Source organism: Salvelinus alpinus, chromosome 28, assembly GCF_045679555.1.
Source record: "Salvelinus alpinus chromosome 28, SLU_Salpinus.1, whole genome shotgun sequence".
Taxonomy (NCBI): domain Eukaryota; kingdom Metazoa; phylum Chordata; class Actinopteri; order Salmoniformes; family Salmonidae; genus Salvelinus; species Salvelinus alpinus.
In genome coordinates this window covers 34952700-34969789 of record NC_092113.1, presented here as the reverse complement: position 1 = coordinate 34969789, position 17090 = coordinate 34952700, and the positions used below count along the sequence as shown (strand labels likewise).

At 47.1% G+C, this 17090-nt stretch overlaps 1 protein-coding gene across 2 annotated transcripts in view; it reads left to right on the top strand.

Annotated features, from left to right (window-relative positions):
• Positions 1-17088, top strand: part of LOC139558027 (adenylate cyclase type 6-like) — a 121924-nt gene extending 104836 nt beyond the window's left edge. For both annotated transcript variants that reach the window (XM_071373441.1, XM_071373442.1), the window contains 13 exons: positions 5830-5858; positions 6088-6235; positions 6528-6625; positions 6835-6922; positions 7092-7208; positions 7658-7816; positions 7915-8090; positions 8328-8363; positions 9415-9547; positions 11659-11922; positions 12537-12741; positions 14292-14416; positions 16711-17088. In XM_071373441.1, the coding sequence (XP_071229542.1) occupies positions 5830-5858; positions 6088-6235; positions 6528-6625; positions 6835-6922; positions 7092-7208; positions 7658-7816; positions 7915-8090; positions 8328-8363; positions 9415-9547; positions 11659-11922; positions 12537-12741; positions 14292-14416; positions 16711-16839 (1707 nt within the window). In that variant the 3' untranslated portion in view covers positions 16840-17088. The remainder of the gene's footprint in view (positions 1-5829; positions 5859-6087; positions 6236-6527; positions 6626-6834; positions 6923-7091; positions 7209-7657; positions 7817-7914; positions 8091-8327; positions 8364-9414; positions 9548-11658; positions 11923-12536; positions 12742-14291; positions 14417-16710) is intronic.
• The last annotated feature ends 2 nt before the right edge of the window (positions 17089-17090 follow it).

The following is a 17090-nucleotide window of genomic DNA, read 5'->3' as shown; positions in this document are numbered from 1 at the left end:
AAGAGAAAAAATGAATAAAATAAAGTACATTACAATTATATATTTTATGGGGACTGAACACTGAGTTAAGACTCGCAAGGACAGACCAGATACAAATTCAATCAGCATCAAGGTGTGAAGTAAAATGTGTCGAGGCCTTTGGGCCCAACAAGTGGCAGGAGTCTTTGAAGCATCCTCTGAAGCCCCCTCCTGCTGTTCAGAGACCATTCAGTCCTCTGAAGCCCCCTCCTGCTGTTTAAAGACCATTCACTGGCATTTTCTACAAGTAATCTGCCTCCAGAAATAAAAGCTTCTCCCAAGTGGGTGTGACACCTTCTCCCGTTGCCTGCTGCACTGCTGCTTGGACTCCACCTGGCGATCTGTTCACCGTCTGCCCTGGCCTGTCTCCCCCTGTCTGGTACAGGTACCCCCACTACACTCACCCCTCTCCCCCTGGCCTGTCTCCCCCTGTCTGGTACAGGTACCCCCACTACACTCACCCCTCTCCCCCTGGCCTGTCTCCCCCTGTCTGGTACAGGTACCCCCACTACACTCACCCTTCTCTCCCCGGCCTGTCTCCCCCTGTCTGGTACAGGTACCCCCACTACACTCACCCCTTTCTCCCTGGCCTGTCTCCCCCTGTCTGGTACAGGTACCCCCACTACACTCACCCTTCTCTCCCCGGCCTGTCTCCCCCTGTCTGGTACAGGTACCCCCACTACACTCTCCCGAGCTTTCGCTCGCCTCCAGCACTCATGCACTGTTGGTGCGAATGACTCTGAATTTACAATGGTTATATATAAAGTAGTTATATATTTTAAAAAATTATTGTGCATTTTGCTATTTGCCTCATGTCTCCTGCTTACTTTGTAGACTACAAACTTTCTTTACCCAAACGTGGGACACACTATGTTTGTTCCCACACTCGGGACTGACTCTCTATTGGTTACAGACTTTTGGCCTGCCATCCTATTCTAACCACCTCTCGCTGTCTTTGTATTCATGTTACCTGATGACATTGCTGTATAATATGTTCTTGTTGCCATCTGATGCACATTCAGATGTCATAAATCAGCACTGCAGAGCTCTCCCTGTCCTCTGCCGTGCCTTGGTTGTATTACTCGTGCCTTGGTTGTATTACTGTTGATGATATCTGGAAATGTGTATGTACACCCTGGCCCATCTACTGTTGCTAGCCCCAATTCTGACTTGTGCTCTGATATCTGCTTCACTGATTTCTGCTCTTGTAAAAGCCTGGGTTTTCTGGACGTTAACACTAGACGCTTATTACCTAAAATGGATCAATTGAAAGTGTGGGTTCACAGCTCCAATGCAGATGTGTTGGTCATTACTGAGACGTGGTTAAGGAAGAGTGTTTTGAATACTGACGTTAACCTTTCTGGTTATAACCTTTTTCTGCGAGACAGATCTTCCAAAGGTGGGGGAGTGGCAATCTTTACCAAGGATCACCTTCAGTGCTCGGTTGTCTCCACCAAGACTGTCCCCAAACAATTTGATTTGCTGGTTTGAAGCATTAAACTTTCAAATAGCTGTTGACTGTTGCTGGGTGCTATCGTCCTCCTTCAGCACCGGCCTGTACTCTACCTGCCCTAAGCTCTCTCCTGGCTCCTTACACTAAGTCTGAATTTGTCCTGCTAGGTGACCTAAACTGGGGCATGCTTAAACCACCTGACCAAGTCCTAAAGCAAGCTGGTCCTAACTGTTATAGGCCTATTTCTATTTTGCCCTGTTTATCAAAAGTGTTGGAAAACTTGTCAATAATCAACTGACTGGCTTTCTTGATGTCTATAGTATTCTCTCGGGTATGCAATCTGGTTTCTGCTCAGGTTATGGATGTGTCACTGCAACCTTAAAGGTACTCAATGATGTCACCATTCAATCAATCAATCAAATGTATTTATAAAGCCCTTTTTACATCAGCCGATGTCACAAAGTGCTATCCAGAAACCCAGCCTAAACCCCCAAACAGCAAGCAATGCAGATGTAGAAGCACGGTGGCCAGGAAAAACTCCCTAGAAAGGCAGGAACCTAGGAAGAAACCTAGAGAGGAACCAGGCTATGAGGGGTGGCCAATCCTCTTCTGGCTGTGCCGGGTGGAGATTATAACAGTGACCAAGATGTTCAAACATTCATAGATGACCAGCAGGGTCAAATAATAATAAAAATCATCATTACAGTGGTTGTAGAGGGTGCAACAGGTCAGCACCTCAGGAGTAAATGTCAGTTGGCTTTTCATAGCCAATCATTCAGAGTTAGAGACAGCAGGTGCGGTAGAGAGAGAGAGTTGAAAACAGCAGGTCTGGGACAGGTAGCACGTCTGGTGAACAGGTCAGGGTTCCATAGCCTCAGGCAGAACAGTTGAAACTGGAGCAGCAGCATGACCAGGTGGACTGGGGACATCAAGGAGTCATCAGGCCAGGTAGTCCTGAGGCATGGTCCTAGGACTCAGGTCCTCCGAGAGAAGAGTTAGAGGGAGCATACTTCAATTCACACAGGCCACTGGATAAGACAGGAGAAATACTCCAGATATAACAGACTGATCCACGTCCCCCGACACATAAACTATTGCAGCATAAATACTAGAGGCTGAGACAGGAAGGGTCGGGAGACACTGTGACCCCGTTCGACGATACCCCCGGACAGGGCCAACCAGGCAGGAAAACCCTCTTAGGCCTCACTCCCCCCTTTCTGAGATATCTACTGCAGCCCTCGTCCTCCACATACAACACCCATTCTGCCATTCAGATTATGTTAAAGGTCCCCAAAGCGCATACACCCCTGGGTCACTCCTCTTTTCAGTTCGCTGCATTGCCCTTGATTCTAAGCAATATTGTGCTGCTTTTTTTATTGACCTGGCCAAAGCTTTTGATACGGTAGACCATTCCATTCTTGTGGGCCGGCTAAGGAGTATTGGTGTCTTTGAGGGGTCTTTGGGCTGGTTTGCTAACTACCTCTCTCAAAGAGTGCAGTGTATAAAGTCAGAAAATCTGCTGTCTCAGCCAATGCCTGTCACCAAGGGAGTACCCCAAGGCTCGATCCTAGGCCCCACGCTCTTCTCAATTTACATCAACTACATAACTCAGGCAGTAGGAAGCTCTCTCATCTATTTTTATATGCAGATGATACAGTCTTATACTCAGCTGGCCCCTCCCCGGATTTTGTGTTAAATGTTCTACAACAAGCTTTCTCTACCCTTAACCTTGTTCTGAACACCTCCAAAACAAAGGTCATGTGGTTTGGTAAGAAGAATGCCCCTCTTCCCACAGGTGTTATTACTACCTCTGACGGTTTAGAGCTTGAGGTAGTCACCTCACACAAGTACACAAGTACACTGTCCTTCTCTTAGCACATATCAAAGCTGCAGGCTAAAGTTAAATCTAGACTTGGTTTCCTCTATCGAAATCGCTCCTCTTTCAGCTGCCAAACTAACCCTGATTCAGATGACCATCCTACCCATGCTAGATTGGGGAGACATAATTTATAGATCGGCAGGTAAGGGTGCTCTCGAGCGGCTAGATGTTCTTTTCCATTCGGCCATCAGATTTTCCACCAATGCCCCTTATCGGACACATCACTGCACTCTATACTCCTCTGTAAACTGGTCATCTCTGTTCACCCATCGCAAGACCCACTGGTTGATGCTTATTTATAAAACCCTCTTAGGCCTCACTCCCCCCTATCTGAGATATCTACTGCAGCCCTCATCCTCCACATACAACACCCGTTCTGCCAGTCACATTCTGTTAAAGGTCCCCAAAGCACACCCATCCGTGAGTCGCTCCTCTTTTCAGTTCGCTGCAGCTAGCGACTGGAACGAGCTGCAACAAACACTCAAACTGGACAGTTTTATCTCAATCTCTTCATTCAAAGACTCAATCATGGACACTCTTACTGACAGTTGTGGCTGCTTTGCTTGATGTATTGTTGTCTCTATCTTCTTGCTCTTTGTGCGGCTGTCTGTGCCCAATAATGTGTGTACCATGTTTTGTGCTGCTACCATGTTGTGTTGCTACCATGTTGTTGTTATGTTGTGTTGCTACCATGCTGTGTTGTCATGTGTTGTTGTTGTCTTAGGTCTCTCTTCATGTAGTGTTATGTTGTCTCTCTTGTTGTGATGTGTTTTGTCCTATTTTTATATTGTATTTATTTATTTTAATCCCAGGCCCCCGTCCCCGCAGGAGGCCTTTTGCCTTTTGTTAGGCCGTCATTGTAAATAAGAATTTGTTCTTAACTGACTTGCCTAGTTAAATAAAGGTTAAATAAATAAAAAATGCAAAAAAAGTACACACACACACACACACACACACACACACACACACACACACACACACACACACACACAGACAGACAGACAGACAGACAGACAGACAGACATACACATTTATGCCACACACACATCACAACTGCTGCTACCAGTCTCTTATTATTATTGCTAAAACTGCACAATTTAAACACTTGCCTCCCAATTCCCCTTCCCAGAAAATATTGGACTATAAATTGTACCTTCTTGTTTTATACTTATTCTAACATGTTTATTCTACTGAGCCATTTGCTTTATGTTCCTATTCTTATCTTTTATTACTTCTTGTTGTGAATAACCTGCAAGCATTTCATTGGACGATGTACTGTACATTTACATGTTAGTAATTTATCAGACTCTTTTGTCCAGAGCCACTTACAGGACCGGTCAGGGTGAAGTGCCTTGCTCAGAGGCACATCGACAGATTTCACCTAGTCGGCTCTAACATTCGGTTACTGACACAATGCTCTTAACCGCTAGACTACTTACATACGACTAATACAACTTTAAACTTGAATTTCAAATCAACAATGATCTGATCAGTCAATGCAGGGCTGCATCGCAATGAACCTTTCTCATCTCCTCCTGTTCTCTGCAACCTCTCCTCTCCTCCTGTTCTCTGCAACCTCTCCTCTCCTCCTCCTGTTGTCTGCAACCTCTCCTCTCCTCCTGTTGTATGCAACCTCTCCTCTCCTCCTGTTGTCTGCATCCTCTCCTCTCCTCCTGTTGTCTGCATCCTCTCCTCTCCTCCTGTTGTCTGCATCCTCTCCTCTCCTCCTGTTGTCTGCAACCTCTCCTCCTGTTGTCTGCAACCTCTCCTCCTGTTGTCTGCATCCTCTCCTCTCCTCCTGTTGTCTGCATCCTCTCCTCCTGTTGTCTACATCCTCTCCTCCTGTTGTCTGCATCCTCTCCTCCTGTTGTCTACATCCTCTCCTCCTGTTGTCTGCATCCTGTTGTCTGCATCCTCTCCTCTCATTTCCTCCTGTTGTCTGCATCCTGTTGTCTGCATCCTCTCCTCTCATTTCCTCCTGTTGTCTGCATCCTGTTGTCTGCATCCTCTCCTCCTGTTGTCTGCATCCTCTCCTTCTGTTGTCTGCATCCTCTCCTCCTGTTGTCTGCATCCTCTCCTCCTGTTGTCTGCAACCTCTCCTCTCCTCCTGTTGTCTGCAACCTCTCCTTTCCCCTGTCTTTTGCTCTCTCGCCTCACCCCTCCCTTCTCCTCTCATCTTCCCCTCTCCTCTCATCTTCCCCTCTCCTCATCTTTTTCTCTCTCTCCTTCTCTGAGGGGTATTGCCCAGGGGGGGAGGAGGGTATAATTTGAATCCTCACAGCATTAATTAAAACATCAGTCTGGCTACCAGGGATTAAGTGTGCAGAAGTCTGAGTCTGACTCTGTGTGGCTACCTGTCTAAAACCTAATCTCTCTCTCACTATCTCTCTCCTATCTCTCTCGTTCTACCCCTCCCTCTTGCTCTCTCTTTATCGCTCGTTCTCTTTTCTTCTCTCCATCTCGTTCTCTCTTCTCCCAGGGAATTGATGAAACGTCCAGACAAGACAAGTGAGTTATCTTAATTTGGCCCAGTAGTTGTTAATGGGTTACTCTGTGTGTGTAGTGTAGTCATTGGCCCAGTAGATATTATTGGGTTGCTGACTGTGTGTGTGTGTGTGTGTGTGTGTGTGTGTGTGTGTGTGTGTGTGTGTGTGTGTGTGTGTGTGTGTGTGTGTGTGTGTGTGTGTGTGTGTGTGTGTGTGTGTGTGTGTGTGTGTGTGTGTGTGTGTGTGTGTAGCCGTTGTTCCCAGGAGGCCCTGAACCCTGAGGATGAGGTGGATGAGTTTCTGGGCCGAGCCATCGATGCCCGCAGCATAGACCAACTCCGTAAAGACCACGTCAAGAAGTTTCTGCTCACCTTCCAGACTAAAGACCTGGAGAACAAGGTGGGAGGAGATAGGGTGGTGATTCATTGGCTGTGTCTGAAAACATTACTAGGTGTTAAATCCTTGTTTTTTTTCAGTCCTTGTTTCCTCAATTCCACACCTCCCTCTCAAATGTCATTGGAGGAGGAGGCTCCAATCCGAACCTCCTCAAATGAGCTTTGAGAGGGAAGCAAAGAATTGAGGAAACAAGAGGACGGAGGAAGTAAGGATTTGACAGCTAGAGATATTTTTGGGACATTATATGCAGAGTGTTGAGTTGAGTTTTCTGCTCTTCTCCTCATTGTGTTTTTAGTTCTCCAAGAAGGTGGATGATCGTTTTGGAGGCTACGTGGCCTGTGCTCTGTTAGTCTTCTGCTTCATCTGTTTCATTCAGATTATCATCTTCCCACAGTAAGTACTTGTCTTAAACCTCCACCTTTCTGTAACCGTATGGAACTAACAAGGCTGCTAGTTGGTCGGGCTGAACCGACACAGGGTATCCAGCTCCAAGGACCAAATAAGGGACAGCCTTTTTAAACTATCATAGAACATGTACTGAATAGTGACCTGTGAGGATTGATTGTGGTGCAGTTGTGACTTGAGTCAGTTCCTCTCCACAGCACACCTCTCATGCTGGGTGTCTACATCATCATCTTCATCATCCTCGTCAACATCCTCTTCATCTGTGCCATTTACTCCTGCGTCAAGGTAAAGGACAGACTCCTCCATCATTTTTTAAATCATACAAGCACCTTTTATAGAGATGTACCCAAAAGTTAACATTTGTTTGAATTTACATTTTCATGTATAACAAGCACTAAAATGAATAATAACCCCTCTCTCTCTCTCGCTCTCCCCCTCTCTCTCCTCCTCCCAGCTCTTCCCAGTTGCCTTGCAGACAGTGACTACGACTATAGTCCAGTCTCGTACCAACAGTACCCTGGTGGGAGTCCTCACCATCCTACTTCTCTTCATGTCTGCCTTTGTTAACATGGTAGGGATGACAATTCTCCCAATAGTGCCTGCAATTGCACTACGAAAATGTATGCACTCACTACTGTACGTCACTAAGAGTGTCTGCTAACTGACTAACATGTGTGTGTGTGAATGTAGTTGTTCAGCTGGCTTCTCTGTTCAGCTGGCTTCTCTGTTCAGTTGGCTTCTCTGTTCAGCTGGCTTCTCTGTTCAGCTGGCTTCTCTGTTCAGCTGGCTTCTCTGTTCAGCTGGCTTCTCTGTTCAGTTGGCTTCTCTGTTCAGCTGGCTTCTCTGTTCAGCTGGCTTCTCTGTTCAGCTGGCTTCTCTGTTCAGCTGGCTTCTCTGTTCAGTTGGCTTCTCTGTTCAGCTGGCTTCTCTGTTCAGCTGGCTTCTCTGTTCAGCTGGCTTCTCTGTTCAGTTGGCGTCTCTGTTGGTTGACATGTGATTTAAGACTGTGTCTCTCTCTAGTTGACCTGTGACAGAGAGGGCCTGGTGGACTGTGTGGTGCGTGAGAGGAACCTGTCCTCCAGCTTGGTGACCCTGTGTCTACTACACAACCTGAGCCAGTCAGCACAGGACAGACTGACCCTGTGCCCCAGCCAGCCCACACCATGCAACTTCCCTGAGGTGAGCCCAGCTGGAACGCTACTGTGTGTGGTGTGACTAGTGTCTGTGTTTATTAACATTGTTATAACTTGCTATGCCTCTCCCCTCCCCCCTTCCAGTATTTCTGCTATAGTGTTCTCCTGACCCTGCTGGCCTGCAGTGTGTTCCTCCACATCAGCAGTATAGGGAAGCTGGCCCTCATGGTGCTGATCCAGGTCACCTTCCTGCTGATGGTGGAGTGGCCCCAGGTGGCCCTGTTCGACAACGCAGACCTGCTGCTCACCGCCAGCACCCTGTGAGTTAAGACACACTGACAAACACAGACACACACCACACACACACACACACACGCACACCCTGTGAGTCACTAACTGTAGCCTACTGCCCACCCGCCCACCCTAACCCTAGCCCACCTCAAATAGTATTTGTTCAAGTAGTACTTGTTTTCGTTCAAATACTTAAGCTGTGCAAAGCACAAAGCTCTTGTCAAGTGTTGAAACTATTTAATAAATGTGTTTTATTTTTTCCCTAGGATTCCTAGTTTCAATGAAACAGCTACAGGGACATGGTACGTTCATTTCTGTCTTTAGGTCTTATAGTGTCAGTGTTCTGTTACCATGTCTACTCCTAGACTGAATCCATCCTCCCCCTCTCCTCTCAGCTCAATGTTCTATTACCATGTCTACTCCTAGACTGAATCCATCCTCCCTGTCTCCTCTCAACTCAATGTTCTGTTACCATGTATACTCCTAGACTGAATCCATCCTCCCCCTCTCCTCTCAGCTCAATGTTCTATTACCATGTCTACTCCTAGACTGAGTCCATCCTCCCTGTCTCCTCTCAACTCAATGTTCTGTTACCATGTCTACTCCTAGACTGAATCCATCCTCCCCCTGTCTCCTCTCAACTCAATGTTCTGTTACCATGTCTACTCCTAGACTGAGTCCATCCTCCCCCTGTCTCCTCTCAACTCAATGTTCTATTACCATGTCTACTCCTAGACTGAGTCCATCCTCCCCCTGTCTCCTCTCAGCTCAATGTTCTGTTACCATGTCTACTCCTAGACTGAGTCCAACCTTCCCCTGTCTCCTCTCGGCCAGGAGTGTGATTGGTTGGTTGATTGATTGTGGTCCTGTCTCCTCTCAGCCAGGAGTGTGATTGGTTGGTTGATTGATTGTGGTCCTGTCTCCCCCATCCAGCCAGGAGTGTGATTGGTTGGTTGATTGATTGTGGTCCTGTCTCCTCTCAGCCAGGAGTGTGATTGGTTGGTTGATTGATTGTGGTCCTGTCTCCCCCATCCAGCCAGGAGTGTGATTGGTTGGTTGATTGATTGTGGTCCTGTCTCCTCTCAGCCAGGAGTGTGATTGGTTGATTGATTGTGGTCCTGTCTCCCCCATCCAGCCAGGAGTGTGATTGGTTGGTTGATTGATTGTGGTCCTGTCTCCTCTCAGCCAGGAGTGTGATTGGTTGGTTGATTGATTGTGGTCCTGTCTCCCCCATCCAGCCAGGAGTGTGATTGGTTGGTTGATTGATTGTGGTCCTGTCTCCTCTCAGCCAGGAGTGTGATTGATTGATTGGTTGGTTGGTTGGTTGATTGTGGTTCTGTTTCCCCCATCCAGCCAGGAGACTGTGACCAAGGTGTCCCTAAAGGTCATGACCCCTGTCATCCTTACGGTGTTCGTCCTGGCTCTGTACCTGCATGCTCAGCAGGTGGAGTCCACCGCACGCCTCGACTTCCTGTGGAAGCTGCAGGTAGGACCCGGCCTCACACACACTGGTCTGCACCTGCACGCCTCGTTTGTTTGTATCTGGTGACATCACTAAGACTGCAGAGCTCAGCCTTACGGATGCGGCAGAGTGACGTTACTCTCACCTCTGGTCGAACTTCAGTGGAATACTGTACCAAAAACCAATCAGCATTCAGAGTTCCTCTCAATACCTACAGACAGACAGTGATGTGGTTTCCCCATTCCCCTGTGTCTGTCCCCTCCAGGCCACAGGCTTTTTAACAAACCGTTTCCCCATTCCCCTGTGTCTGTCCCCTCCAGGCCACAGGCTTTTTAACAAACCGTTTCCCCATTCCCCTGTGTCTGTTCCCTCCTGGCCACAGGCTTTTTAACAAGCCGTTTCCCCATTCCCCTGTGTCTGTTCCCTCCAGGCCACAGGCTTTTTAACAAACCGTTTCCCCATTCCCCTGTGTCTGTCCCCTCCTGGCCACAGGCTTTTTAACAAACCGTTTCCCCATTCCCCTGTGTCTGTCCCCTCCTGGCCACAGGCTTTTTAACAAACCGTTTCCCCATTCCCCTGTGTCTGTTCCCTCCTGGCCACAGGCTTTTTAACAAACCATTTCCCCATTCCCCTGTGTCTGTCCCCTCCTGGCCACAGGCTTTTTAACAAGCCGTTTCCCCATTCCCCTGTGTCTGTCCCCTCCTGGCCACAGGCTTTTTAACAAACCGTTTCCCCATTCCCCTGTGTCTGTTCCCTCCTGGCCACAGGCTTTTTAACAAACCATTTCCCCATTCCCCTGTGTCTGTTCCCTCCAGGCCACAGGCTTTTTAACAAACCGTTTCCCCATTCCCCTGTGTCTGTTCCCTCCTGGCCACAGGCTTTTTAACAAACCATTTCCCCATTCCCCTGTGTCTGTCCCCTCCTGGCCACAGGCTTTTTAACAAACCGTTTCCCCATTCCCCTGTGTCTGTTCCCTCCTGGCCACAGGCTTTTTAACAAACCATTTCCCCATTCCCCTGTGTCTGTTCCCTCCAGGCCACAGGCTTTTTAACAAACCGTTTCCCCATTCCCCTGTGTCTGTTCCCTCCTGGCCACAGGCTTTTTAACAAACCATTTCCCCATTCCCCTGTGTCTGTTCCCTCCAGGCCACAGGCTTTTTAACAAACCGTTTCCCCATTCCCCTGTGTCTGTTCCCTCCAGGCCACAGGCTTTTTAACAAACCGTTTCCCCATTCCCCTGTGTCTGTCCCCTCCTGGCCACAGGCTTTTTAACAAACCGTTTCCCCATTCCCCTGTGTCTGTCCCCTCCTGGCCACAGGCTTTTTAACAAACCGTTTCCCCATTCCCCTGTGTCTGTTCCCTCCTGGCCACAGGCTTTTTAACAAACCATTTCCCCATTCCCCTGTGTCTGTTCCCTCCTGGCCACAGGCTTTTTAACAAGCCGTTTCCCCATTCCCCTGTGTCTGTCCCCTCCTGGCCACAGGCTTTTTAACAAACCGTTTCCCCATTCCCCTGTGTCTGTTCCCTCCTGGCCACAGGCTTTTTAACAAACCATTTCCCCATTCCCCTGTGTCTGTTCCCTCCAGGCCACAGGCTTTTTAACAAACCGTTTCCCCATTCCCCTGTGTCTGTTCCCTCCTGGCCACAGGCTTTTTAACAAACCATTTCCCCATTCCCCTGTGTCTGTCCCCTCCTGGCCACAGGCTTTTTAACAAACCGTTTCCCCATTCCCCTGTGTCTGTTCCCTCCTGGCCACAGGCTTTTTAACAAACCATTTCCCCATTCCCCTGTGTCTGTTCCCTCCAGGCCACAGGCTTTTTAACAAACCGTTTCCCCATTCCCCTGTGTCTGTTCCCTCCTGGCCACAGGCTTTTTAACAAACCATTTCCCCATTCCCCTGTGTCTGTTCCCTCCAGGCCACAGGTTTTTTAACAAACCGTTTCCCCATTCCCCTGTGTCTGTTCCCTCCAGGCCACAGGCTTTTTAACAAACCGTTTCCCCATTCCCCTGTGTCTGTCCCCTCCTGGCCACAGGCTTTTTAACAAACCGTTTCCCCATTCCCCTGTGTCTGTTCCCTCCAGGCCACAGGCTTTTTAACAAACCGTTTCCCCATTCCCCTGTGTCTGTCCCCTCCAGGCCACAGAGGAGAAAGAGGAGATGGAGGAGCTTCAGGCCTACAACCGCCGGCTCCTCCACAACATCCTGCCTAAAGACGTGGCCGCCCACTTCCTGACGCGGGAGCGGCGTAATGACGAGCTCTACTACCAGTCCTGTGAGTGTGTGGCCGTCATGTTCGCCTCCATCTCCAACTTCTCTGAGTTCTACGTAGAGCTGGAGGCCAACAACGAGGGAGTGGAGTGTCTCCGGCTGCTCAACGAGATCATTGCAGACTTTGACGAGGTTTGTTTCTCTGTTTGTACTTATTTTAATCTTCCAAGAGCCAATGAGGAGGGAGGGGAGGACTGAGGGAAGGTGGAGGAGTGGAAGATTCAAAAGTATAATGGAGGGAGATTGTAAATCGCATCGGAATAGTCTGTAATGAAAGCCACAAATCAGCACTAGGGGGAACAGTAACAGTAGTCTATGCATGATGACATGTTCTGTGTCTACGAAAGAAGAAAAAGAAGACTGTAGTTCGTAACTCTCTTCCGCTGATGACAATCCTTTGACTACGTTTTTACATGACATTTTAGTCATTTAGCAGATGCTCTTATCCAGCTAGGTGGGACAACCACATATGTCAGTCATAGTAAGTACATTTTTTCTCAATAAAGTAGCTATGAGCAAAGTCAGTGTGAGTAGGAGGTGGGAGTGTTAGTTCACGAAAGGCTATATTTTTTCTTTTTTTTGACTTGCTTTTCCCTTATGAAAAATGTATCAACCCCTACAAAAATGTCCAATAATTATAATCCACAGAATAATTGAAATTTCCTGTTGCTGCAGGATTTTATTTTCCTGCTGTAGCAAACTGTCTCAAATGAAGATCCTATGTCTGTTCCTCCCTCTCCCCCCAGATCATCAGTGAGGACCAGTTCCGCCAGCTGGAGAAGATAAAGACCATCGGTAGCACTTACATGGCAGCCTCTGGCCTCAACGCCTCTACCTACGACCGCGAGGGACGATCACACATCCTGGCTCTGGCAGACTACGCTATGAGACTCAAAGAACAGATGAAGTACATCAATGAACACTCCTTCAATAACTTCCAGATGAAAATAGGTGAGTCCCTGGACCTATAGTAGAGGTAAGGTAGGGTGGTATGGTATGGTCGGAGTAGCAGGAGGAGTAGGAGTAGCAGGAGGAGCAAGAGGAGCAGGAGTAGCAGGAGGAGCAAGAGGGGCAGGAGTAGCAGGAAAAGTAGGAGTAGCAAGAGTAGCAGCAGGAGTAGGACTAGCAGGAGGAGTAGGAGTAGCAGGAGGAGTAGGAGTAGCAGCAGGAGTAGCAGCAGGAGTAGGAGTAGCAGCAGGAGGAGTAGGAGTAGCAGGAGGAGCAACAGCAGGAGTAGCAGGAAGAGCAATAGCAGGAGGAGTAGGAGTAGCAGGAGGAGTAGGAGGAGTAGCAGGAGCAAGAGTAGCAGCAGGAGGAGGAGTAGGAGTAGCAGCAGCAGGAGGAGTAGCAGCAGCAGGAGGAGTAGCAGCAGGAGGAGTAGGAGTAGCAGCAGCAGGAGGAGTAGGAGTAGCAGCAGGAGGAGTAGCAGCAGGAGTAGGAGGAGGAGTAAGAGTAGCAGCAGCAGGAGGAGTAGGAGTAGCAGGAGGAGTAGGAGTAGGAGTAGCAGGAGGAGCAACAGCAGGAGTAGCAGGAAGAGCAATAGCAGGAGAAGCAGGAGTAGCAGGGGGAGTAGGAGTAGCAGGAGGAGCAGGAGTAGGAGTAGGAGTAGGAGTAGTAGGAGTAGTAGCCGTCATGACAGAGAACAGATGAACTACATCAACGAACACTCTTTCAATAACTTCTACGTTTCTGTTGACGTGTCCCTTTGTAAAGTCTACACACTGAGAATCTGGATCAATCCTGGTCTTGGAGGGCGACAGTAGTCAACCATTAGTTGAGGTGTATTAGTGTTGGGCTGGAACAAAAGCCTGCGGGTGTTGCAGCGCTCTAGGTCAACATTGGGATTCCCTAGCCCTTGATAATGATTATATTACACATAAGAGTCATTGAACGAAGGCGTCTTCTGTACGGGGGAGTTTTGTTAAGAGCCACAGCGCTCGGTCTGAACAGTAACAGGCATTTCTTGAGGTACGGTTTTAGAAGCATGAAGACATTATCTTTCATATCAGCAAGATTTTTTTTTTTAAGGTGAAATTAATACACACCATATTTCAATGTTACAGCGCTTTTTTTATGGGAAACAGACGTAAGACAGAGAGGACTACCTGTGCTAATTCGCTATCTGCGTCTCCGAACAGTTGTGTGTAAACCAAAGACAGGCGCAACAAAAGTGTTGTCACTGAGAAATACTGTCGGCTGCAGCTCATTTAAAACAGTGTACAGTAAGTGTGTATTTTGCGTTTGTGAAATGATTTTGATGTAATATGAAAGTAGAAGGATTTATGCTTCTAGAACCATACCGTAATTAAGAATCCATTCACGTTTAGAAGGAGTATTTGGCTGTCTTGTCTTCCAGAGCCAATTCACCTCGAAAACAAAACATGTAAAGTCCTCGGGACTATAAGAAGTAAGGTTAGGCTCCATTATTGGGCTAGGGTTTAGTTAAGAGGTAGGTAGAGTGAAGTGGTGCGATGCAGGTTGACTGTGGTCTCCTCATGCAGGTCTCAACATGGGGCCGGTGGTGGCTGGGGTGATTGGGGCCAGGAAGCCCCAGTATGATATCTGGGGGAACACTGTCAACGTAGCCAGTCGAATGGACAGCACCGGAGTCCCAGACTGCATACAGGTACATACACCTACTTTTATATGTCATTGAGTCCTACAGCTTTCACTTTTAACACTTATTGAAATGCAATATTAATTAGTCAATGAATTGAATGGATAATAAATAGATGATGAGCTTGAACTCAATATACAGTAGATTCAGAGTCCCCTCTGTTCTCCATGAACAGTGCTGCCACCTGCTGTACATAAAACCCTACTGCAGCTCATGAGAAGGGCTTACCAAGACAAACTTTCCAAAAGGACTAATTAAAGGCAGAAAGGAGTTGGAGCATTTAACAAAAGAGGCAGAGATTCATTTATTTTAGCTCACTTTAATCCATTATTCAGGATGAGTACAGGTGACGGACGTTTTGACGTCAAGCTTGACGTCTTCCTTAAGAGTATTTTGCGACCATGAGTTTTTACAAGGAAGGAACAATAGCTGTAACTAGATACCAAGTGTTCCACTTCAACTAGATCTACACTTTCCATCATATACTCTCCCTTCCACTGTGTAGTGCCTTGAACATTATAGAATAGAACCGAACACAATTGAATAGAACAGAACACAATTGAATTCCAGCCAGTGTCTATTCCACAAGTTACCACCGGCTAAATCTATGACATTAAAATGCCTATTTACTCTGTTCCATCTGACTGCGCAATCCACTGTCTCATCAGCCCAGCCAAGCAATTTATAAATGTGATCTCCATTATGAAAATCATCTAGACATTATCTCACATTTCTTTTAGACTAACATTTCGTTTTCAACAGCGGAGATTTGTATAAACCTTGCTGTCTGTCTCTCCGACATTTGCAACATTGTTTCAATATTCAAATTCGATCTCCAGCCGTCCTATAGTAATGAACGTGTCGGGAGTCTGGACGAGACAGACCGGCAGGCAGCTTTTCTCAGTCAGTCGAAATCATGAAAGCTGGCATCATTGTTATGGATATATACAAACAAATGTCAATTGAAAAAAGGTCAAACGAAACGTTTGGAGGATATATTGGCATGGGTGTTGTTTGGCCCGCGACCGTGCCAATATCCACCAAACACCGACTTCGAAGGCATTATCACTTTAATAGAACGGGTTACCAACATATTCAAATAATGATTGATATTTTTACATAAAAAAACGTTATTTTGATGAATTTATTCATACTATTTCATCCTTCCACAACATATATAGTCCTGACACAAATCTAGGGTTGCTACCCAAGCAGACTGGTCGTACGTTCTCTCGGTTCAGTTGCCAGAGACGTGACCCAGTCGTTCAGTCTTTTTGTTCTGTATCTATGGACACGACCCAGTCGTTCGGTCTAAATGTTCCATTGCCATACTGGCTGGCAACGCTCTTATCCCTTGCTTCCTAGCTAGTCAACCATGGCTAACTTACGATCACGTCAAACAGTGCAGCCAGAATAACAACAGTAGCTGCATTTGCTTTTGTTTAAGCTGTTTTCTAGTGACATTTATATAGACACATATACCAATGAGCTAATGAGGCGCGATTTTGCAAGGCATAGAAAATGTGCTCACTCGTCAGGACACTATTGTTCAGAGGAGCTAGCCAACAACACAGCTAACACAATCACTTCAAGCTGGAAAGACTGCAAACAAGCTGCGCTTTGTTCCGTTTTACCTTTTTTCAGTCAACATTTCTTTGTAAATATCCATAAAAATGTGGGGGTGGCAGGTAGCCTAATGGTTAGAGTATAATGGTTAGAGTATTGGGCCAGTAACCGAAAGGTTGCAAGATCGAATCCATGAGCTGACAAGGGGCAGAATCTGTCATTCTGCCCCTGAACAAGGCAGTTAACCCACTGTTCCTAGGCTATCATTAAAAATAAGAATTCGATTTTATCTGACTTGCCTAGTTAAATAAAGGTAAAAAATAATAATAATAATTTTAAAATATAATAAATGATGCCAGCTGATTCATGATTTCAACTGACTGAGAAACGCTGCCTGCCTGCCTGCCTGTCTGTGTCTCGTCCAGGCTCCCGACACGTTCATTACTATGGGACAGCTGGAGATCCAATTTGAATATTGAAACAATTTTGCAAATGTCGGAGAGACAGTCAGTAAGGTTTATACAGATCTCCGCTGTTGAAAGCTAAATGTTAGTCTAAAAGAAATGTTAGATAATGTCTCGATGCTTTTTATAATGGAGATCAAGTTTATAAATTGCCTGGCTAGGCTGATGAGACAGTGGATTGAGCAGTCAGAAGGAACAGAGTAAATTGGCAATGACACACACACACACACACACATACACACACTTAAGTGTTCTTGTGTTGTCTTGTCCCAGGTGACCACAGACCTGTACCACGTCCTGGTAAAAAAAGGCTACCAGCTGGACCACAGAGGCCTGGTTAAGGTGAAGGGGAAGGGAGAGATGACCACATACTTCCTTACCAGCGGTCCCAATGGTCCCTAGGGCAGTTAACCACCGACGGTCATGGGATTACCGCTGGCTGCTAATACATGAAGAAGAGAGAGATGAGAGGAAGAGGGGGGGTGAGTGAGTTAGGGAAAGAGGGAGAATGGGAGGGAAGAAGTTGGAAGAGAGAGGGGGGAGTGAATGAGTTAAGGAAAGAGGGAGAATGGGGGGAAGAAGTGAGAAGAGACAGGGGGGAGTGAGTTAAGGAAAGAGGGAGAATGGGGGGGAAGAAGTGAGAAGAGACAGGG